This window comes from Triturus cristatus, chromosome 5_2 (genome assembly GCF_964204655.1).
Source record: "Triturus cristatus chromosome 5_2, aTriCri1.1, whole genome shotgun sequence".
In the NCBI taxonomy this organism is placed as follows: Eukaryota; Metazoa; Chordata; class Amphibia; order Caudata; family Salamandridae; genus Triturus; species Triturus cristatus.
Genome location: NC_140588.1, coordinates 890,688,688 through 890,712,610, shown reverse-complemented (window position 1 = coordinate 890,712,610; position 23,923 = coordinate 890,688,688). Strand labels below are relative to the sequence as shown.

At 42.6% G+C, this 23,923-nt stretch overlaps 1 protein-coding gene across 1 annotated transcript in view; it reads left to right on the top strand.

Annotated features, from left to right (window-relative positions):
* Positions 1-13,924, top strand: part of NRK (Nik related kinase) — a 1,057,838-nt gene extending 1,043,914 nt beyond the window's left edge. Inside the window, exon 31 of the mRNA XM_085608036.1 lies at positions 8,005-13,924. Within this exon, the coding sequence (XP_085464162.1) occupies positions 8,005-8,088 (84 nt within the window). The 3' untranslated portion in view covers positions 8,089-13,924. The remainder of the gene's footprint in view (positions 1-8,004) is intronic.
* The last annotated feature ends 9,999 nt before the right edge of the window (positions 13,925-23,923 follow it).

Here is a 23,923-nt window from a genome sequence, read left to right as displayed (position 1 = left end):
TGCTGACAATGCAGACATTCTCCCCCAGTCAAGAGATCTGGGTTAAATCCATCGTTCTTTTGCCCACTACGCCACCCCAGTTCAGACATGGCCATATGCAAATCAGTCTTGACCCTGTGCCTCATGGGAACAGTCCAGCCCGAACTGCCAAGCCATGTCTTCCCTGGACCGGAATCAAGCATCCTAGGACCGGTTTCTGGCTATCAGCCGTCATCAGCCAGGATAGCTTGACTCCAGTGGCGTAGTGAGCACGGGTCCCACGTCTGGGAACACCCATCCCACTTAGGGCGAAAAGCGTTACAACAAACAAATGATGGACGGAATGCTGACAATGCAGACATTCTCCCCCAGTCAAGAGATCTGGGTTAAATCCATCGTTCTTTTGCCCACTACGCCACCCCAGTTCAGACATGGCCATGTGCAAATCAGTCTTGACCCTGTGCCTCATGAGAACAGTCCAGCCCGAACTGCCAAGCCATGTCTTCCCTGGACCGGAATCAAGCATCCTAGGACCGGTTTCTGGCTATCAGCCGTCATCAGCCAGGATAGCTTGACTCCAGTGGCGTAGTGAGCACGGGTCCCACGTCTGGGAATACCCATCCCACTTAGGGCAAAAAGCGTTACAACAAACAAATGATGGACGGAATGCTGACAATGCAGACATTCTACCCCAGTCAAGAGATCTGGGTTAAATCCATCGTTCTTTTGCCCACTACGCCACCCCAGTTCAGACACGGCCAAGTGCAAATCAGTCTTGACCCTGTGCCTCATGGGAACAGTCCAGCCCGAACTGCCAAGCCATGTCTTCCCTGGACCGGAATCAAGCATCCTAGGACTGGTTTCTGGCTATCAGCCGTCATCAGCCAGGATAGCTTGACTCCAGTGGCGTAGTGAGCACGGGTCCCACGTCTGGGAATACCCATCCCACTTAGGGCGAAAAGCGTTACAACAAACAAATGATGGACGGAATGCTGACAATGCAGACATTCTCCCCCAGTCAAGAGATCTGGGTAAATCCATCGTTCTTTTGCCCACTACGCCACCCCAGTTCAGACATGGCCATATGCAAATCAGTCTTGACCCTGTGCCTCATGGGAACAGTCCAGCCCGAACTGCCAAGCCATGTCTTCCCTGGACCGGAATCAAGCATCCTAGGACTGGTTTCTGGCTATCAGCCGTCATCAGCCAGGATAGCTTGACTCCAGTGGCGTAGTGAGCACGGGTCCCACGTCTGGGAATACCCATCCCATAAGTTGGCAGGGTATGCTCAGACGTGAGTCCCTTGCTCACTTTGCCACTGGATTCAAGCAAGCCTGGCTGAAGACTGGCACAGGATCAGACTGATTTGCATATGGCCATGTCTGAACTGGGGTGGCAGATTGGGCTAAAGAACGGTGATGGATTAAACCCAGATCAGTTGACTGGGGGTGAGTGCTTGCAATGTTCAACACTCCGTCCATCATTTCTTTTGGTTTTGCTTTGTTCGCCATAAGTTGGCAGGGTATGCTCAGACGTGAGTCCCTTGCTCACTTTGCCACTGGATTCAAGCAAGCCTGGCTGAAGACGGCTGAAATGCCAGAAACCGGTCCTAGGAAGCTTGTTTCCGGTCCAGGGAAAACATGGCTTGGCAGTTCGGGCTGCACTGTTCCCATGAGGCACAGGATCAGACTGATTTGCATATGGCCATGTCTGAACTGGGGTGGCAGAGTGGGCTAAAGAACGGTGATGGATTAAACTTAGATCAGTTGACTGGGGGTGAGTGCTTGCAATGTTCAACACTCCGTCCATCATTTGTTTTGGTTTTGCATCGTAGTGTGTGGCACAAGGGGTGCTGCAGTCCACTTGCAACATTTAACTTACAGGACCTGGGTACATTGTGTAGCTTATACCAGGGATATGCCAATTAGGAGTATTGCCAATTTCGACATGTTTAAGGAGGCAGAGTACATGCAAAGGGGCCTGGTTAGCAGAGTTGTGGTGCACAGAGTCAAAACAACAGCAGCATCTGCCCAAAGCAAATGGGGGTTATCGTGCCAAAAGAAGCATTTCCTACAACCAATGATGGCTATAAGAATAAATTCCATAGTGCGAAAGGGTCTAAAGCCAGGTTGAGAGCTGTCCAGCAGATTGTGGGTCTATAAATAGAGCTGGAGATATAATGCTTACCCAATATTTTATATAAAGATTTTATATGGGAGAGGTAGCAAAGATATAGGCTGATAGTTAGCCAAGATCTTCGGGTCAGGTGAGGGTTTCTTCAAGAGAGGAACTATCATTGCTCCTCTCCAAGACCGTAGAAAAGTGCCTTTAATCACTGACAGAGCACAAAGGTCCATTGGGAAAGGACAGATCTACTGAGTGGCTAAAAGAAAGATATGGGGCATGGATGTATGTCGTTACAACGCACACTTTTACAACGCATGCACTTACAACGCATTTTTTACAACGCAACATCCACTACAACGCATTCCATTACATCGCATGACACTATAACGCATTTTTAAAAACTACCTTTACAATGCATTCCATTACATCGCATACTACCTTTACAACGCATACCATTACAACGCATAATATTACATTGCATTTAAGGTAAGTATTAAATAGTATAGGGGTAAAAATTACTATTCTTACTCCAGGGGGTGTAACAGTAGGGTAAGTGTTGGATAGTGTAGGGGTAAAAATTACTATTCTTACTCCAGGGGGTGCAACAGTAGGGTAAGTGTTGGATAGTATAGGGGTAAAAATTATTATTCTTACTCCAGGGGGTGCAACAGTAGGGTAAGTGTTGGATAGTATGGGGGTAAAAATTACTATTCTAACTCCAGGGGGTGCAACAGTAGGGTAAGTGTTGGATAGTATAGGGGTAAAAATTACTATTCTAACTCCAGGGGGTGCAACAGTAGGGTAAGTGTTGGATAGTATGGGGTAAAAATTACTATTCTAACTCCAGGGGGTGCAACAGTAGGGTAAGTGTTGGATAGTATGGGGGTAAAAATTACTATTCTAACTCCAGGGGGTGCAACAGTAGGGTAAGTGTTGGATAGTATAGGGGTACAAATAACTATTCTAACTCCAGGGTGTGCAACAGTAGGGTAAGTGTTGGATAGTATAGGGGTAAAAATTATTATTCTTACTCCAGGGGGTGCAACAGTAGGGTAAGTGTTGGATAGTATGGGGGTAAAAATTACTATTCTAACTCCAGGGGGTGCAACAGTAGGGTAAGTGTTGGATAGTATAGGGGTAAAAATTACTATTCTAACTCCAGGGGGTGCAACAGTGGGGTAAGTGTTGGATAGTATGGGGTAAAAATTACTATTCTAACTCCAGGGGGTGCAACAGTAGGGTAAGTGTTGGATAGGATGGGGGTAAAAATTACTATTCTAACTCCAGGGGGTGCAACAGTAGGGTAAGTGTTGGATAGTGTAGGGGTTTTAATGTAATATTATGCGTTGTAATGGTATGCGTTGTAAAGGTAGTATGCGATGTAATGGAATGCGTTGTAAAGGTAGTTTTTAAAAATGCGTTGTAGTGTCATGCGATGTAATGGAATGCGTTGTAGTGGATGTTGCGTTGTAAAAATTGCGTTGTAAGTGTAGTGCGTTGTAATAGTTGCGTTGTAAAGGTTGTTCACCATGGGGCATGCCGGGCTTCAATGGAAAGTCAGATTGAGCCTAGTTAAGCAGGTTATGGACTTGCTTGATTGTGATACTTTCAAATTAAGTGAGACAGAAATCTAAATACGAGAGTTGATGTTGCCCAGAAAGAGTTAATATATCTAAGGTAGTAGTAGGGGAAGCCAGTGTATCACATAATTCTTAGAGGAATATTATGGAATTGGTTTGAGACTTGGGATGGGCAATTGACTGAACGATCAAGAACAGATCACAAATCTGATTCTTGGATTTTTCTAGTTTATTTACATAGTAGTCAGCATTGTCCTTTTCAATTTAACCTTTGTAGACCTTTATCACCTAATGATGTTCCCACTAGGCTAAGGGTTCATATTAGTTATCCCATGGAGAAGGTGATAGGCTTCAAGAGGACTGAGAAGTGTTAAGCATTTAGGTATTGGGAAGGGATGCATGAAGTTCAGATGATGATCATATATTTCCCTGAGAGTTCGAAGACAGAGGGGATAGTTATCATTGTTGTGTCCCGGCTCTTGTGCCATGCAATTAGGCGTAGGGTCGATGCAACAAAAAAGTCAGATTTTTCAAGCCATGCAAGGTCACCTTGCAGGTCCCTGCATGGCTTGATACATTTTCCTCTTGCTAGATGTCAGTGCCGCTTTTGACACTGTGGATCATGCTATTTTAAAAGTGAGATTGGGGGAAGTGGAATTTCAGGGAAAAGCCTTGGGGTGGCTAGCCTCCATCCTGGATAATAGATCTTTCCAGGTGATGGAAGGGGACTGCGCTTCAGAGCACCTCCCTACCACATGTGGCGTCCCGCAGGGCTCGTCCCTCAGTCTGACTTTGTTCAATGTTTATGTCCGTTAGTTTGCTGAGCTGGTAAAGGAATTTGGAATATCGATGGTGTCATACGCCGATGACACCCAATTAGTGGTGTCCTATTCTAATGGCTCAGAATCTTGTAACAATCAACTACCCATCTGTCTGGAGAGAGTGGTGAGTTGGATGTCCAACAGCTGTCTTAAGCTGAACGGGGAGAAAATGGAGCTCATGTTGCTCGGAGATCCAGGTATCCACTCACCTCTGATACATTGGCCCAAATGTATGGGAGTTCCTCCTGTTGCCAAATTCGCAATAAAAAACCATGGTATTTGGTTGGAGGACTCCCTAACACTGGACTGTCAATCCAGGAAACTTTCAGGAATATGTTTTTCCCTGCTCAAAATGGTAAGGAAAATCATTAATGTAATCCCTGAGCAGCTGAGGAAAATGGTGATACAATCCCTCCTCATCTCACGTTTGGACTATGGAAACTGCCTCTAATTGGGTTCACCTTAATACGTCATTAGGAGGCTACAAGTGGTACAGAATGCGGCCGCTAGACTCTTGTTAAAGATCCCCAACCGCATCTCTGCTAGGGAAGCACTTAAACAGCTCCACTGGTTACTCTTTGAAGCTAGAGTTAAGTTTAAAACTCTTTGCATCGCTCGTAAAGCTATTAACAGTTCTGGGCCGAAAAAACGGAGGAACCTGATATCCAGGTACATTCCTTCTAGACATCTCAGATCCGGCCAGCAACAGCTCCTCAAAACTACCAGAGTTAAAAGAGCCAGATGGGGAGGTAGATATTTCACCCATCTGGTACCTATGTTGTGGAATGCCCTCCCACTGGAAATTCGAGCTGCCCCAAACGAACTAGCTTTCAGGAAGAATTTGAAAACCTGGCTTTTCCCACAATAATTAGGCATTGTCTCAGCTTATTCACTGTCAGAGTTCTTTTTTAGCGCTGGGAAGCCCTTGGGCAGCCATGCGCTCTATAAATCCAATAAATAAACAGAATAGACACATGGCACTGCAAATCATTGCAAATTTGTTTTTTTGCGTTAAGAAAAGGGCACCTTTGGAATGACAAACACCTTTAACTCTGGATAGTAAAGATCCTTGCCTGACTTTGCATCACTTTTCACCAGCACAAATCCTTAGTAAATCTGGGTCACTGTCTGTCCTTAGCCTTAGTAAATATGGGCCACTGTATGTACTTAGCGTAGTAAATCTAGGTCACTGTATGTACTTAGCCTTAGTAAATCTGGGTCACTGTGTGTACTTAGCCTTAGTAAATCTGGGTCACTATCTGTACCTCTAATTGCTAGAATACAGGATCAACCCACTACCAATCAGACAGGTAGGGAAACACAAACGCTGCCTTGTCATGGAACAGAACTACTGCCTTTGTCATGGAACACACATGCTGCTTTTTCATTGAACAGAAATGCTGCCTTGTCATGCCACTATAAAGGTCAACTCCTTCAGATGGTGAAAGTCCAAAGGCCAGCATTCTAAATTGAATCAAAACATTTCAGTGAGGGTGCTCTAAATCCATATTTGCCAATAATCCCCACAGCTGGCAAAGAGGATAACATGTCGCTGGGTCACCATTGTAAACAACCAGTGGACAAGGAAGGTGCTGGTCACTTTTAGGTTTGTTGGAATGTAAACTGTCATGGCTGGTTTAAAGGGGTACATGTGTTTGCCTGTCTGCACTGCATGGTCCACCCTTAATTTTGGAGGAACTGTGATGTAGAAGAATACGGAGGCAGTGTCTTCTGCACCTGCCACCTTGATACTAGCTGGCATCTAACAGGAGGGGTTGCCAGCGAACATGCCCAAATAAAAGAAATAATAATACAAATTAAGCACCTAACTGAGACACACCGGAAATCTTCCTTCCTCTTCTTTCTTCCTCTGCAGCTTGGTCACCAGGAAACTCCCTTGACCAGTGCTGGCGCTGCTCTCATGCCATGAGAGCAGAACCCTGATTGGAGGGAGCAGCCTCACTCAGCGTGCCACAGCACTCTGGAGGCCTGCACTTACTCTCAACCCAGCTGTCTTATGACAGATGGTTTAAAGTGCGCATGCCTGGCTGGCCGTCGCAAGCAGGCCATCCACAAAGACATGCGCACTTTTAACAGTGCATATAACAGCCAGTGGCGGCTCCCCCATTGGGGCGTGGGGGTGTTGCCTCACTGCTTTCTCGCAGTGCGAGAAGGCAGAAACATAAATGGTAATAACTACCATTTTATGTTTCTGCTTCTCGCACTGCAAGAAAGCAGAAGTGCCTAGTTGGGGGTGGCCGGTCCTGCTCGAGGGCAGGGGGGGACTGGCTTGCCTACTGTTGTGAGTACTGACTGTTTGGTCAGCCCCAGTCAGTACGCACAATAGTGGGCAAGCCTCTCCCCCATGCCCTCGAGCAGGACCGCCCACACTCCCTTTTTTTCTATGTAGGCTTAGAGGTGAGTGTTTGTTGTAGCTTTTATTGCAGACTGACTTGAGGATGTGTTTCAAACTTTCTATTGCACTGGTTTCTAGGGGTCGGGAGCTACACTGGGATTGTCGTGTCTGATTTGATGAAAGTGGAGTTTGGGCTCTGGCTGGAGGAAAGGTGATATTGGGTCCTGTTTTCAGAATGCACTTTTCGGTTAGGATAGGCCGAATGCAGTCATGGGCCATGGCGGAACATGTTGTAGCCAGCACAGTGAGTGAATGAAGTCACTTGAAATCGAAACTACTTGTGAAAGGGGTGGGGGAGCAGCGGTTATACAATGCAGACTGGCAGCAAGAACCATAGGTTATTGTAAAATCACTATTATGCCACGAGGCTGCAAGATGGACTTGGCTGCGACGTGTGTATGTTGTTTGTTGTACCTTTTTTTGGACTGCAGACTGACTTGCAGAGGACATTTCTATTGTTTATGCTGTGAAACGAGAGTTAATTCATTAGTGGTAGAGCACAGAATGTTTTGCCAGTGACTCTGTGCCAAATTGTCTTTCGACTACAAACTGCATGATTGATTTATTACAGCAAAGAAGACCAGTGTTGATTTTCCCAGGTGAGGTAAATTTTCAAATTAGAATATTATTAGATTGTGCATTGCCACTACTAGCGGCAATGCGCAATCTAATTAATATTTTACAGCGCTGCCACTGAACGGGATAAGCAGGAATGCAGCCTCGTTGGCACGAATGCAGCCTTGTTGGCACGAATGCAGCCTTGTTGGCAGCATCATCCTAAAGTACTGTCACTCAGCCACACCTTTTACTCCTCGCCACTTTCAAATGTAACCAGCCGCCACTGATAACAGCCCACCCACCACCCTGCTGCTGTCACTCAGCAGCCGCTCTGTCCTGACGCTTAGTTCAGGACGGGGAATGAAAAATAAAATGGTAATGAATTCCCATTTTAGTTTTCATGTCTGGGGCTTGGGTGTGATTTCAGTGGGGCGGCGCTCCTCCGCTCCAACGGAGGAGCCGCCCTGCACCGCCCGAAGCCTACACCCAAAGCTAATCTTCTGTGTGTGTTTCCTCCCCCCAGGTCTTCTTTGCTTCAGTGCAGTCCGGAGGCAGCAGTCAAATTTACTTCATGACTCTTGGACAGAGCTTCATGTTCAGCTGGTGAAGCCTGACCCTTCCAAGGATGGAGTGCTCCTGGACCACAGCATTCTCGACATATGAAGAGTCACACGTGAAGTTGCACTTTTACCCTTTCAGTATTGATTCAGAGTCCGTGCCCTTCAAGTTTGCACCAATACATTCCTCTTGTACAAGTGTGACGTTTCGCATCATCTTAAAGCGACCATGAGCCATGCGATCTATGTAGCAAAAATAACTAAAATAATAAGTGTACCCTCTAATTATATGAATATACATGTATGAATATATTATATAGACATTACTGATGTCTCCATCTGGGTATGCCCTTGGGCACACAGTATGGTGATCTTTGCACAAACACAGTAATCCTGTAATAAGTGTTTTCTTTTGTGTTTTTTTTTTTAATGCTTTGGCAGCAATGCATACATGTGATTTGATTAGCTGCTCTTAATAGCAGTTGTGTTGGTATGCGCCGCACTATCACTAAATTGTGAAATCCATGACATATCAAAACTGAAGATTTTTAACTCAGGTTGTGTTACATGTGCTTATGCCTTTCTTTTGCTCGATGTGATGTTTTTGTACAATGTGTTTGTAAAATATTCCTTTACAACAGTGTATTTTGAAACTAGATCCTTGCGCCACATTAACGGCGTGTGCTATTCGTTGTGTTGTCGCTATTGGAATTGCATTTACATGTACAACTCTTACCAAATAGCCCTACAGATGGTTTGTACCAAAAAAACTCACGGATTTTGAATATGTTTTCCTCAGTACTTATGGATAGACAAAGTGTTGCACTGCTCCAAGTTTTTATCTTGATCGCTCCAGTTCATTGACAGAGAGCCTACTGTTGGAATAATTGTCTGAAGAAACTCTAGAAGATGTCTGGAGACTGGTACATGCTTTGTCATGAGGTGAGCTAACCAGCAGAGATGCCCTCATGACAGATCCAGATGTGAGTGTTTGCTCCCCCCACTTCATGTCATATTGGGTGAAGTGTCTCAGTGGTTCCACACAGGCATACAGAGTCTATCTCCTCCGTATTGCAGGTTCACCGGAAGTGTGCAAGGATTTTGATGCATCAGGCAACATTAAACTTCACCAATTCAACACCGCCACACAACAACCCTTGCCTCACCCCCCGCACCCCCACACCCCCGCCTCCCATAAAAGGGCCAAGTCTCAGGTGCAATATGACATAAACTGATGCAGGCTACTAGTAAAACCAAAAGGTGTTTGCCTTACTTTGACTTCCTGTAACTGGCAGTCTGTACAGCAGACTATGCAAGATAAGGGGGTCTCAATACAATTCCACTTATGGGCAAGCACACTTCATATGAACCCACCATTACAATTACAAAGCGTTAACAGTTACAGGAGAGAGGGTATGTGATAGTTGAGCTTGGAACACGGGCACCCTGGTCCCCTCTCTTAAGAACAGGGAAGAACCCCACCCCACAATGTGGTGAATCTTTCACCCTACGCTTTTTCATTTGTTTTTCATTACTTTAAGGTTTCACAGTCTGTGCATACTCATTCATAGCACAACAAACTTATGACTCTCTATTGAAGTTATGACATTTGTATTTCTGTGGTCTCATTTTTTGAGTGCCTCGTTTATTTAATAGATTGAAGAAGTGGGAAACCCAATATACCCTTGGAGGCTTGGGCAATTCAAATATTCTCATGTCAGGATGCCTACAAGGGATTTTATTCTAAACATAGAATTTTTTTAAACTTTGTGCTAGAATTGCTTGGTAGTTCAGTCTAATCAGATATTGAACCGAAAGTCACAAATTCAATTATTCACTCAATGTAACAGGAAGAAACAGAAAAAACACGGGAATATCTTTTTTGTAAATATACAAATGAATTTTTATGTATAAAATTGAAAAGGGTACAATCTAGTAGGCATCCTGACCTGAGAATAATGAAATCGTTTATTTAATGACATTATTCTTATAGACTCTTCTCTCTCCCCTTTGTCCCTAACAAGCCACAGTAGCTTGATTGTGTATTTGTTTATCACAATATGTGTGTGTGTATGTGTGTGTGTGTGTGTGTGTGTGTGTGTGTGGTCAAAATGTGTTTGGGTGAAGTTTAGCATCCAACACAACCCACCTTTAATAACACATATATGAGGAACGAAGGCTACTTGAACTGAGACATCCTGCAGACTTTGTGAATACACACCGGAAGTCCTCAGTGACAAGTCTGTTGCTGAGGGCTTTTCATTGAAACTTTGAGGATTGTCCTAATTGAACTCCAAGGCATCCACCCCCTCAGTCTTGTGTACACTGACTATGACTGAGTTCCCTGCCTCAGGCTGTCATCATACTCTCTATGATATTAACAGTACAGATCAAGAGCCTGTGAAAAAGTGCAGAGAGAAAATTCTGAAAATGAAGTAACTGTGCAAAAATAGAAAATCAGTACAAATATATATATATATAAATGTATAATTTATCATCCATCTAAAAATTCCTACTACATATAAGACAAAACAAAATATGACATAAACAACCAAACAAACTTTTGTTAAAATGTATAGCTGCACCTTTCATAAGACATCATAAAATCATAAATTCATATTATTTGAAAATGTCAGCAATCAAATGTGATTAAATATGTGCAAAGTATGTTCATCTACTCATTTCAGTGGCTGTATGTGATCACAACCACCTTCTTCGGGACAAAACACCTTTTCTTATGATAACACATTTACTGCATCTACACAAAGTAGTTTACATAAGTGACCTAGAAATGACAATAAGTAGACAATCAATACCTTAAAAACAATACATTGACAATGCTATATGCTCTATTCACAAATATATTTTAAACAATATTTCTAACCATATTTTTGCTCAGTCTATGCACCCGCAAAGCATAATAGCCCCACCACCCTAGTGAAATAACCAAACAGCGAAAAGAAAGAAAGGGACACATATGAGAAAAGGACATAAAATACATGTAATCTGTTTTTCCTTAGTGCACATTCAATGGAATGGTGGACATGGTATATAATCCACCATCGTCATCCACCTCCACAACAAATGCTACTCTACATTTCTAAACCCGATCTAAGTGTATGCATAAAAACAAGTGGAAAATTCTTTAAAACTATACTCCAAAGACCACTAATCCTCGAAATAAAGATGTTTATTACAAAAGTGGCCATTATACACTAAGTTGTAATTACCTGATAAATTTGGAACATCACCATGAAGGGACACATGGTCAATGTGTGTCAATAATTCATCCCACAAAATGCGTCCGGGAAGCTTTTGTCACACAAGGAATAAATGAATGATCATACTGTCCAAGCCTAACAGTTGTCTTTTCCCCAATGCATGATCCAATCTCAAAATGGCCCGCAGCACTACTGTTACCTTAGGGCGACTGCGATATACATGGCGATATCAGTCAGTACTTTAGTGTGGGCAATGAACTAAGCTAAGGCATTGATGAAGCGGGGCTCAACACAGTGTATCCATCTTTACCCAAATCTTAGACCACAGCAAACACTGGATTCCAAGTTATGCATTGAGTGTAAACCTATGGCTTTCAGATACAACAATAAACAATGTGCACAGGGTACATAAAGTTATGTATCAGTGAAAACATGTGAGCATACTATTTTGCACCCAGTGTCAAGCTTTAATAATATGGAATGACAGGTACAGGTTCTTCTTTAAATACATGGAATATTAATGAAATGCATCCGAAGCACAAGAGAATTTGTTTGGTCCCCACATATTTTGATGTCAAAGAAGGTGCCCCACAACATATATTGCGCGTATTGGTGCTCTCAGATCACGTGGAAGTATTCCCTCAATTCTGTTGGGTCATCCCTCTTGCTGAAGAGGGTTTCGCTATTACCCTGGTACCAGTGGTTAAGCACATGGATATGCACCGGGAGCATAACTCCTCCTCTGCATTTGTCCAAAAAATACACTATCTATCAAAAGCAATACAGGTGAGGACTAGTGTGTTTAACAGACACCTCTAACAGTCTGTTCATAATTGCTCTAATTTGGTGACCACATAAGCCTGAATGCACTCCATGACAAGCTTCTCTAGCTGGGTGTTTGTTCCTCCACGACGTTCTGGGTCTGGTGTACCCCCATGTGATGGAAGATGCAGTTCATACAACATGAGCTGGGGCAAATGGGAGACAAACTCTTTCTGAGGAAGTGTGCATCTGCCGCACTGCACCCCGTGGTGATATGTAGTGGGATGCTGTGCATTAAAAGGTACCAGGGACATAAAAATAAATCCCACTATTTCAGAAGCCCCCAAAATAGGTCAAAATCAGTTGCTACTTAATTGTCTCGGTGTAAATGAAATGTGAATGAAATATGCTCTTTAGCAAAACCTGTAGCTCCATTGTTCTAACTCAACAAAAGTGGCATAACATCAGTTTCTTTATTTTTTCTAGTGTGCTGATAATACCAAATTAAAATTAAGAAAAACAACCCGTATACCTAGAGTGGAGTTCGAGGCAGATGTTTCGATGAATATGTAGTCATGAAGCACAAGTACCTTTCCTGCTACAATGAGAAAACTAATTTCCAAGTCACTGAAGGCATGGATGCTTTGTGCTATAGGTACATTCAGAGATGGGATCGTTTGGCAGGCATGGCATAAACAACCCATTAGTAAATAAATGTACGAGCCTTGTGGCTAATGGTCTATGTCCCCAAACCATTAGACTCCTTAAAATAGAGGGCATACGTTGATAAGTGAGAAATATATCACTGTATAAATGCATTGACTGTCACTAAAATATGTCCATCGGTGATCTATCAAAAGAAAGTCACAAAGAAACGGAAAAAACAAAGACATTGACAGAAAATTAAGTGATCGTCAAGACCATGTAGTCCGCCAGTTTCCAAATCTGCATTGCCTTACAGCTCAGGTTTTGTACTTGAGAACAGGTATGAAATAGGATCGAAAATGTGTCTGTACTGAGTAGTCCGGATTCAACACAGCAATTTGTTCAGCTAGGCATATTCTCTCTGTGTGATTGCAAAATGCAAATTTACACCTGTAGATGGATTTTCGCACATATAATGTTACATCAATGAGATTTAAAATTACATGAGAGTAAATATACTTCCAGGATCAAGGAATGGGTGTCTCAGGGTGGGGATACCTAGGAAGGTTGATGAACACCCACCAATTTGTTGATTTTCACAGAGTTTTGGAAAGCATCCTCATCATTTATACACCCAAAGATTTGCTCTTGTCAAGGGCAGAAATGCATCTGTATCTAGGATGAAAAGGGGAAGGATCACCCAGAAATTTGGTAGTGGTGTACAAGAAATGTATATATTATGAAAAATGTTTTCTCCTTTAAAAAAATAGAAAAAAGTTTAAAAGTGGAATTGTGCTCTTCCTAAGCTTTTATTCATCTGTAAAAGTACATTTACACATTTTAAATGCTTAGGATTATGAGCGCCATGAAAAGTTGAAACTCTTGTAGCTTCACTGGAATACTCCGTACTTTCAAAAGAGTCGTCAATGTACTCTAAACGTAAGATCAAATCTAGTGGAGTAAGTTAATAATTGTATTTTGTAAATAGTTCCAAATGTTCCTAGCTGTGATCTTTTGCAAGAACGACTGCGTATATTTTTATGCTGTTCAGCTGTGTCATGTTAACTAACCACTCTGCAAATGACCCCGCCTTGTTGATTCATTGCATAGACCTTTATGCATTTTGAAATGCTGACCATGTGACATTGGCGGTGTTGGCTAGTGGTGAACAGCATTAGGTACCCCGTAGACGGGCTAGCTAGGGAGCTGGGTGTGCGCGCAGGCGATGTCAGAAAATAAATAGATTTGATAATGCGAAGAGGGAAAAGGGGAAGATTAGGGTTACTCTTGTTCCAATCAAAGATAACACAGAAAAAGTATAAAAGATAAATTACGTAAATAATCCTATATGAAATATCGACACGTACTAGAGAGCAAAAAAGAACATCTCAGAACACGGTTTAAGTTAAGATTTTATCTAATGAGAGTTTGATGGATGAAGAGGCTAAACTAAGAAAGTAAGAATTGTCTTGTTCAGCTAAACGCTGCACTTCATACAGTCTTAAACTTCACAAAGTTACTGTCTTTGTGCACCTTACACAATATACCCTGTGGTTAAAATGTTTAATACTAAAGTTTTCGCAAGACAATTGTTCTGTACAAAGTTTGCGAGTGTGAGTCTGTTGTGTGTGTGTATCTGTCCGTGATTTGTGTGTATCTGTCTGTGGTGTGTGTATCTGTTCGTGGTGTATGTGTGTGTGTGTGTGTGTATGAGAGATAATTTTCTGTAAACAGTGTGCATGTGTGTGCATGTGCACGGGAATGCGGGTAGAGCTTTCTGTGACCAATCAGCAACATTATCCAAGCAAGACCGGTTACAGAGGTCTCTGAGGAGAGGAGAGGGGGGCTGTTATTCCAAATGACTGTTGTTGCAGTCATAACTATTCACACAGAACTAGAGAGTGAAAAAGAACGTTTCAGAGCGAGCATGTTTGTGTTAAGGTGTTTTGTGATGTTAAAGAGGTATTCTAGAGGGGAGGGCAGAGTGAAGGAGGAGGCCGCCATGTTAGGGGGACAAACCTGAAAACCCAGCTCTCACCATCCCGAGATGCCGTCAAGGATGCGCGAACACGGCGGCAGGATGAAATACGCACTATGAGAGTTTTCACGTGCGCATCGAAAACCAACAACTGAACTACTGAAATTGTCCTCCAAGTGCTCGGTTCAGCTTATGGAGGGAAAGCGGGTGACTACAGATGGGGATAAAGATGGGTGGAAACGAGAAATGTCAGAGGTTCGGTGTTTGATTTTCCTGCATGTGTCACAGTGCCCATATCAGTAACCCTCCCTAGCAAATAATGGTAAATGGCAAATTAGCACACAAAGGATAAATACATCACACAACACATGGTTTGTTGGAAAAACAGTTTGCTGCAGGTTTATTTCATGTATAAATTATGCCAACGTGGTGGGTTAACTTACGGGCGATCCAAGGGCAGGCAGCGATTAGTAACCTAAACTGCCCACTCGCCTGATGAGCCAAACGGCTCCGTGGTCCAGCTCATTCAGTTCTACAAATTTATTATTATTTTTTTTCTCCATTAAATACCATTGACCATCAGTCCAGGATTATTACTCATGACTTTTTGGGGGGCGCATCACCAGCAAGCCCCCGGTTGCTCAGGCTTGCAACTGCCCAAGGGACTAATGAGGTGGACTCAACACCTGAGTGGGGCAGAGGTATAAGTACTTGGCCCCAGTCCCCTAGGTGCCAGAAATGACGGGGGAGCGCTCAGTGCTTTAAATGGGAAAAAATAAGTGCATTTACTCATTAGAATAGAGGCGTGGCAAGTGGGTGGGGCAAAGAGCAATATATGATCGTACCTAATGACTTCTGTAGCAGTTGCAGCACATGTCAAAACGCACGAGAAATGCGTTTATGGCACTAAAATGGATTAACCCATTACACATAATTACATGCTTCTCCGAAGCAGAGCGGAATCTGCCCTGGAGGAGAAACCTAACCTGCGCCTGCCGTGCTGTGAATCAGGGTACCGGTACTCACCCTGGCTACAAAGAAGTGCCGGTATAGAGTGTAGAAAAATCGGAAGTGCCGGTACTCAGTGCCGGTGAGTCCCGGCCCATTTAAAGCACTGGGAGCACTGGAATAGAGGGACTCCTGCTAGGAATCCCCACAAGTGAAGCGAGGTGAGTGTGCCAGAATGCGGCACTAAGGTTCCGCCCTCATAAGAGGGCGCACTGTGTGCACCGTGGGCAGCCGCATGTCCTAAGTTCATGACGTGCTTCTGAAGCTTTACAACACAGATAACTTCCTTCTTGCAACTGGTTAACTTCTGTTCTTAACTATCCCTTTTGTCTCAGCATCAAATCTTAACTAATCTGGCTAAGACAGCAAATATGGTGGACAGATAAAAGTAAATGTTTGCCACTGGAGTTGGGCAGGGAGTAGGAGTTAAGTGAGTGAGACCTGGCGTCTCAAATTCAGCTGGGTGCATGACTGTAGACAGAGAGCTTAACCTTTAAAGTATGACAGAGAGATCTGGTATGAGTACATTGATCATGCTACTTATTTATGTATATGGTATTTCTATAGTGTGAACCTAGTCAAAAGACAGCGCAGTGCTGTAGAGAGTTAAAGACAAACACAGAGTCAATGAGTGATAGGAAAGGAAACTAGTCATGGACATTTTGATGCATTGTTCTTTAAAGAGGAGCTTCTTCAATTTTTTCCTAAATTGGACCAGCATTGGTGCGGTCCTGGGTGCATCGATAGATAAACCCGACATTCTTTTTTAAATTTTTTTACAGTTCTTGATATTCAATTTTATGGTCCCCTGCCTGCTGGTGTGCCAAAGTCCACCAGAGATGGTGATAAAGTACCATCTCTAAACTTGATACCAATTCAAAAAGCAGCGGACCAACTCTTAGAAAAAGTTTCAGAAGGAAATGAATCCTTCCTTGCAGCCTTACCACTGGAGATCTCTTTAATACCTATGAGTACTTATTCAGGTATAAGTGATTCTTCCAAATCCTTTGTCAGCCTCCATGGCATTTCCACCAAATCAATTCCCTCAAAGTATTCCATGACAGTGGGCTCATCATTCTATCCACCCTCAAGCCGAAGATCTTGATAGCATTTTATGAACACATTAAAAAAAACTACCTAAATCAGCTGCCCTTTCTATTGCGTATGATTGAGATATTATACTGCACATTTCATTCCATAAGTTGGATGATTTATATTTTACCCAGGATTCACTTTATTTAGTCACCCTCTTCTATGGGAGCCTTATTAGCTTAGCCACATTTCACTTTAGAATTTAAGTGTTTGGACCTGAACCATCACCAACTGTTGATATGCACCTAGGTTCGGCTCCCCACTTTACCAGACTGAATGTCTCTATCTAATAATTGCTGCTTATGGCTGTCTTTCTCTTCGGTGATGGCAATGCACAAATTGCCCACAGTAATCACTACTTTCAATGCTGCCCAGCTGATAGAAAAGGGGACTTAGCCCTTATTCATCTCAATATATTCCCTAATCACACATGATGTCATGTCTGTAAACATTTCATCTATCAGAAGAGAGTGATCAAACATACAATGGCTAGTTTGAGACCCCCTGCTTCAAATCTCTGTATCAGCAGAGACCAGTATATGATCATATATAATTACCTGGTGGATATTTGTATGTGCATGGCACTGGATTTCCACAGAACAGAAAAATAAATGTATTCTTAAATAATCTTAATGAGGGACAGAAGACTACATATACCAATGTATCACTCAAAGCAGGAATTGGCAACAAGCCTCTAACCCAAGATCCCCTCTCATGTGCTGTACCATAGCTCGAGTCTTTGCCATCCTAACTCTGACCCTTCAATTAGTACTGTTGAACAAGGGGGTCAACAATAAAATTAACATTCTCATAAATGAGTTAGGGCACCTCCCAATCTGCCAAATCCAATAACTACTCCTGGAACATAACAAATGGACTTGGTAGATTATCAAAGGAATAGAGCTTCTTGGTGTCAAACATATGGATATTATGAGTGATTTCTGCTTCTAAAGAAATTAGGATCAGATTGCAAAATGGTGGGACTCACAATCCAACACACTTTGGGATTTGCGTTGGATTGTAACCCAAAGTAATGCAATGCAGGTCAATGCTCCGCCTTGCAATAATTTACGTTAGCAGGCGTTCCATGGGTGGTGCATGGCCATTCCCATGCAACCACCCAGGCGTTTTGATGAAGATCCCTATGTACAAAGAGCAGTAGATCGGAATTTGCACCAAAATCCTGCACCTCTCTGAGGCAGGCGTAAAGAGGAGAAATGTTTTCACTTATCCTTGTTTTTTCCTCATTGCATATGTACTACATTCTACAGGACACATACAAAGAGGAAAGTGCCTTAAAGCATAGATTTTGTGTGGGAAGGGACCTCTTTCTGTGTAAAATCTATGCTAACCACAACACAGACACCTTTGTATTAGAACACACGCACACGGATGCCAAAGGTGCCCAGCACAGAGAGAGAGCACAACTGCACCACTTCTTAGTAGATATGGCACAGTTATGCTCTTTCACGCAAAGCAGCGCATCAACTTTACTTGCTGCTTTATGTTGAGAGAACTCTTTGTAAATCTTGCCCTAAATATGGTACAGAACACTAGGTCACTTAAGGAAGGACTTAACAACATCACATTGAATGTTGTATGTTCACAAGAGACACCCTTTGTATGCAGCCCTTTCTTCCACAAATGGGTTATCATGCAGTAGTAGCCATAGCTCAGTGTGTCTCAATTGAGATGAGCCCATACTTTTCAGAAGCAATGTGTGGAAAATAAGAAACTTTTGATTGGATGAACAAGCTTCTTAGCGCCGAGACACCTCTGGCCATTTGTTCTTGCTTTACAAAACTCAAATCAAATCAAATCAAGCGCATTGGCTGATAGTGGAATTACTGCAATTTGTAAATGAACTAAAGTATTCATTTAAATCCCTTTCTGCACTAATTACGTAATATCTGTACAAATCTTGGTTTGTTTCACTCTGTATTTATTCCTTACTGGAACATGGGTATCAATATCCCATGGAGCATTATGTAGTTAGGGTTCCTTGTTTGGCAGTTGTTTTCTGTCTGACATCTTGGCAGTACTTTACTTCCATGCTGACAACCTGGCTTCAACCAGCTCCTTTTCAGTTTTCATATGGTATGTAATACTGATCGCTAAGGTGTTTGCATGTGTTACGCTTAGCCGAAATGATGGAAGTGGACATAAAATGATTTCTCTTAGCCCATACCATCTACTCAAGTTATGTGCCAGAATTAGACTATGGACTGGTGCTTTAGGAGACAATAGCCTAAAAACTAAATCATCTTCTCCCAATAGACATCTCCAGACAATTGAGGCTGGTTTAGAAATATGTAGCTCATTTTATTTTGGGGATTTGAAGCTAGACAGAGCAACTAAGTGAAATCAAGCTGGTATTTGTAGCAGTGTTAAAGTCCTTAGGGGAGCAGCTGGAGAGGGAAAGAGCGATGACCACCCAGGATCCTGTAAGGGTAATTAGAAAGAGTTAATAGATCCCATATCTTCACATATGTGTAGTGCTGGCTGGGTGATGCTAGAAGTGTGTGACTTGCGCTTCATTTAGTGACAAAGTAGGGATTCAGAAACAGAAAGAAGTTGAACAAAGAAAAACAACCATATCAGACTGTAAATTTACTCCAAAAGTGTAACTTGCATGTCTCCACCAAACTGAAGGGCCTGTGCCTATTCACAAATGTACCGGGGCTATTCACAAAGGTACCTTACACTTTTGAGTCATTTACACATGTAATTTACTCTTACACTTTTGAGCAACTTTACACTTGGATCTTCTGAATAGCCAAAAGTAATAATGTTACTCAAAAGTGTAAGTTATCTTTGTGAATATCCTTAAGGCCCTTCAATTCGGTGGAGGAATGTAAGTTACACTTTGAAGCAAATTTAGTCTCGGATTTTGTGAATAACCAAAAAGTAGTAAAATTACTGTGGGCTTCAGTGGGACAAAAACATAATTATCAAATTGCTCTACGTAATTGTGAAATGTTTTAGATAATGCATCACTATATATTAGCCGCGAGATGAATCATTTCTATTTCTTATCCACCATACACAACTGTATGGCAAAAAAAAGAAATGTTTTGTATTGGATATTTTCATGCAGTAGCTAGTTGGGAAATGACCTCTGCAACACCACCTTGACCCACACTCCCTGTGTCTCTTGTCAGAATGGAAAGTAGATTCTGAACAAGGAAGAAATGCAAGGCAGAGACAACAGAGGGCAGGTGGAGTAGGCGTGCAGGAGTCCACGTGATTTATTACCTTAACTGTGACCATGACAGTGCACCCAAATTCTGACAGTATGCACATGCATGGTCATGAATACCTCAGTGAAAGACCGAGCCCTGGCTCTGTCTTTCACTACAGAGCAGTTAAGGTCTTGCTTCAAAGAGGGTACATGGATTACCTGTAGGTGGGTGCAGTGAGTGACTGCACCCACAGTTGAGTGGAAACTTGGAGGGTCCTTTGGACACTTATACCCCATCCCAAGAGGCGCCCTTGGATGGCAAATTAACTGTGTACTGTCTCATATGTGGCATACATTCAGCTTGCCACCTGATTGCTGCTTTGCCTATGCACCCATGTCAGTAACAGAACACAGACACAAGGACAAAGGTGTAACCTTATTTGCATGGGACCACACCCCCCATGCAAAAGAGGAAATTCCTCCTTGGTATAACACCGGCACAGAGACTGTGCCAATGTAACCCATAGTAGAGAAGGGGCCGTCAAGCGTCTACGGCATTTGCTGTAATACCAAGGAAGTGACTTCAGTCATACCGAAGAGACGAGAGAGTGTGGCAGGAAGCCAAATATGTTTTTTAATTTGTTACTGTTCTTTAATCTCACAACATACTGGTCATATTCCATCGCTGTGCCTGATGTCAAGTGTGAAGAGAGTGCCTATTGATTGCACATGGTGTGGATGTACAGCACAAATGGAATGGTTTGCAATCAATAATTACATAGTATGCTCCATACCAATTCCTTGTGTGCCAATTACATACCACCCCCCATGATCTGTATGTGCAGCTTACAGGGCATGACTTGCACAGATGCACAGTTCTTTGAACATGGATTTGAATTTAATTCCAAACTAGTATTGGCACCCGTATTACACTCTGAGCCAAAGTAATTTCTGGCCATTTGAGGTGTAGAAGAGGGTATGAATAGTGAACTTTGGAACTTTCCTTATGGGGGGCAGAAGTAGTAATACATAGACCTAAAGCGATCTAGAAGGAGGCTGTTTCAGTAATTAAGTGTACAGAGAACTAGTGTATAATACAAGTCTTGTCAGAGGGGAGAGTGAGGTGGATGGGGTTTGTACGTGATAACTATTTGCAGCTGTGAGTGGTGGTGTTTAGTGTGCTAAAGGCAAAGAGTCTTGTTGTGCTATCATAACAGGCTCACTTTATAAGGATGATGTAGTAAGACAATAGAGTAGACTGTGAAATTAATGTGAGATTTAATGGGTCTGGTAGGAGTGGATGATCGAGTCATAGCAGCTTGAGCATTACAACCCAGTGTTGGAGTCGTAAGGCAAGAGAATGAGGCAATATGCGAGTGTCATCAGCAAAGAGCTGGTGGGGGAAACAAAATTACAAGATGATGTTGCAAAATGAGGTGAACATATGGAAAGGAGGAGAGAACCAACAGTAGAATGGTCCACAAGTTAGGAGGAGAACCAGAAAGTGCATTGAAAATGGCATGTAGGAGGTTTTGGTGAGAAGAAGGTTGAAAGGTGAAAACATGGATGAAACCTGGTTCAAACAAGGCTTTTTAGCATAAGTCTGATTGTGTTGGTGTTAGCCTGTCGTTAGTGGGCAGGTCAGTCAAACAACAGCATTTTAATGATTTTAGAAGAGTTGAGGAAGTGATATGGAGAAAGCTGGAGGCGGAGATAGTGTCTGTAGATGGCATTGTAGTATTGGGATAGTAACAGCAATTTTGAAGCAAGGAAAGTAGGCAGAAAAGGGTTGGAACTGGATAAATAAGGTAGAATAGGTGAGATGACCAAAGTAGCATGACTGGAGATTTTGAATAATTTGATGGGTAAAGAGGTCAGATGGAGTACTGAAAGGATTGCATTCTGATCATGAGGTCCAGGAAAAGCAGGTAGATGAATAGGTGGGATAAATCAAGGTGGATCGTGGAAAGTGTGGATAGGGATGGTTTGACCAGTTGTCTTTTTTGTTAGGAAATAGCCACAAAAGTCACTCATGCGAAGTGAGCGCTACGTACTGCTCTGAGGTCTTAGAGATGTAATCGATCCCCAGTCATGGCTATAGATGAGAATCCAGAAAACATTGCACTTGACAATGTTATGATCATATCTAAAGTTGTACAAGGACCTGTATGTAGGGAATAGGACTGTGTAGCTTGTATTTCACTATTTGAGAAGGATGAACGTACTAAACTTTATTTTAAACATGGAAGGAATGATCTATGTTGTGAACAAAGACTGCAGAGGGGTAACACGGCAGAAGTATGATACAATATAGACACCAAACAGGGCATTGCTAACAGAGATGGATGAACCATTGAGATGTAGGTCTTTGGAGCTTTGAAGTTCCCTCATTGATTAAAAAAGGCAATCTTAGTGTCCAGAATTTCAGTGATAGCGATGGCATTTCTGAGTAGTAGGGTAGAAGAGGAAAAATTGATGGATGTTTATCAGCTATTTTTGGATTCATGCGTTGTTTAAATGCTTTGTAAGAGGCATCATTTAATAAAGCATTTGATAGTCGATTGATAAAACATACACTACTGTAACCTGTTAATGTGATGACAGCAACATGAATAAACATGGTACCAAATATTTAGATGGAATTAACATATTATCTGGCCCTGACGTTTGGACAGGGACTGACTTGGCTTCTGGATATTGGTTAAGGGATGAAAGAGCTGATGTAGTGTTGTAAGGGGCTGTTGATAGGGCTTGTAGAGAGTGTCAAAGGACTGCCTCTGTATATTAGTTACCTGGGTCTATGGCATGGCTGTGAGGAATCCGTAACACTGTGGAAATACCTAGTGAAAATTATCAAAAGTCTGCCAGAAATTCCAAATGCATTGTTTTCCCATAGGACCAGAAACGTGCACACTACCCCTTTCAACTTTCTGAGCCTAGGTCTGAAATATCCGATATGTGATAGTAGGAGAGATTGCAAATGGGTAAAGGTGGCAAATTAGGTAAGGGGGTGCGTGAGTGGGGAAGAGGTTGACACATGCATGTCCAGCGTGATAGCTGAAAAAGGGATGGCAGGAGTAGGCCGCATTGCGTTTCGGAGGGGGGTGGGTTTACTGGAAAGCTGTTGTTTAGCAATGCTCCAACATGAGTGAGATATGGATTTTGATGGTTGTGTTACACAGATGAGTGTTGGAGAGAGTCTAAGGTAGTAACAAATAATGGGTAGGGTGTGGTGTGAGGCTGACTCAAGTTAAAATGTTCCTGTTCTATCATGTTATAGCATTATCAATAAGGGAGACAGCGTTTACAATGCTGTCAGTACCACACGCGTTTGTAACAACGTTACATCGTCCACGTTGTTACCACGCATGGCATTACATCGCAAATCGTTTCAACAACTTGCGCTAGATGGCGTGCAACACCAGGGAATGTGTTGGATTTTAAGTCCAACACATTCCCTGCTGTTGCGCTAACTGGAGTAGGAATAGTAATTTATACCATTCCTAAGTTCAGTGCACCATCTAGTGCAAGTCGTAGAAACGACTTGCGTTATAATGCCATGCGTGGTAACAGCGCGGACGATGTAACGTCCGCGTTGTTACCTACCGCGTGGTGTTACCACACGATGTAAAGTCACATATTCTATCCATCATCTTCCATGTTGTTTGGCATGTGTTCAGTCATCATGGAATGTATGCAAATATATGTGCTTCGGTTGTAGGTTTGAGGAATGTGGGACAGTTGGAGTGCGACGTGGATCAACTCGCACACATTGTTAGCTTGCAATGGGGAAAATGCAAGGGTGAAACATATCTCAATTGAATGTTTTTAGCATTAGTTTGATTACATTGCTTCATAGTCTGTTAGCGATGAGATACTGGGCAAGGCCGTCAAAGATCAACATTTTAGAGACGGAGAATAGGAGGAGGTATGGAGTAGGTTAGAGGGGCAGAGTCTCAGCAGATGGCATGTTTGGTATGGAGACAGCAATAGGAATT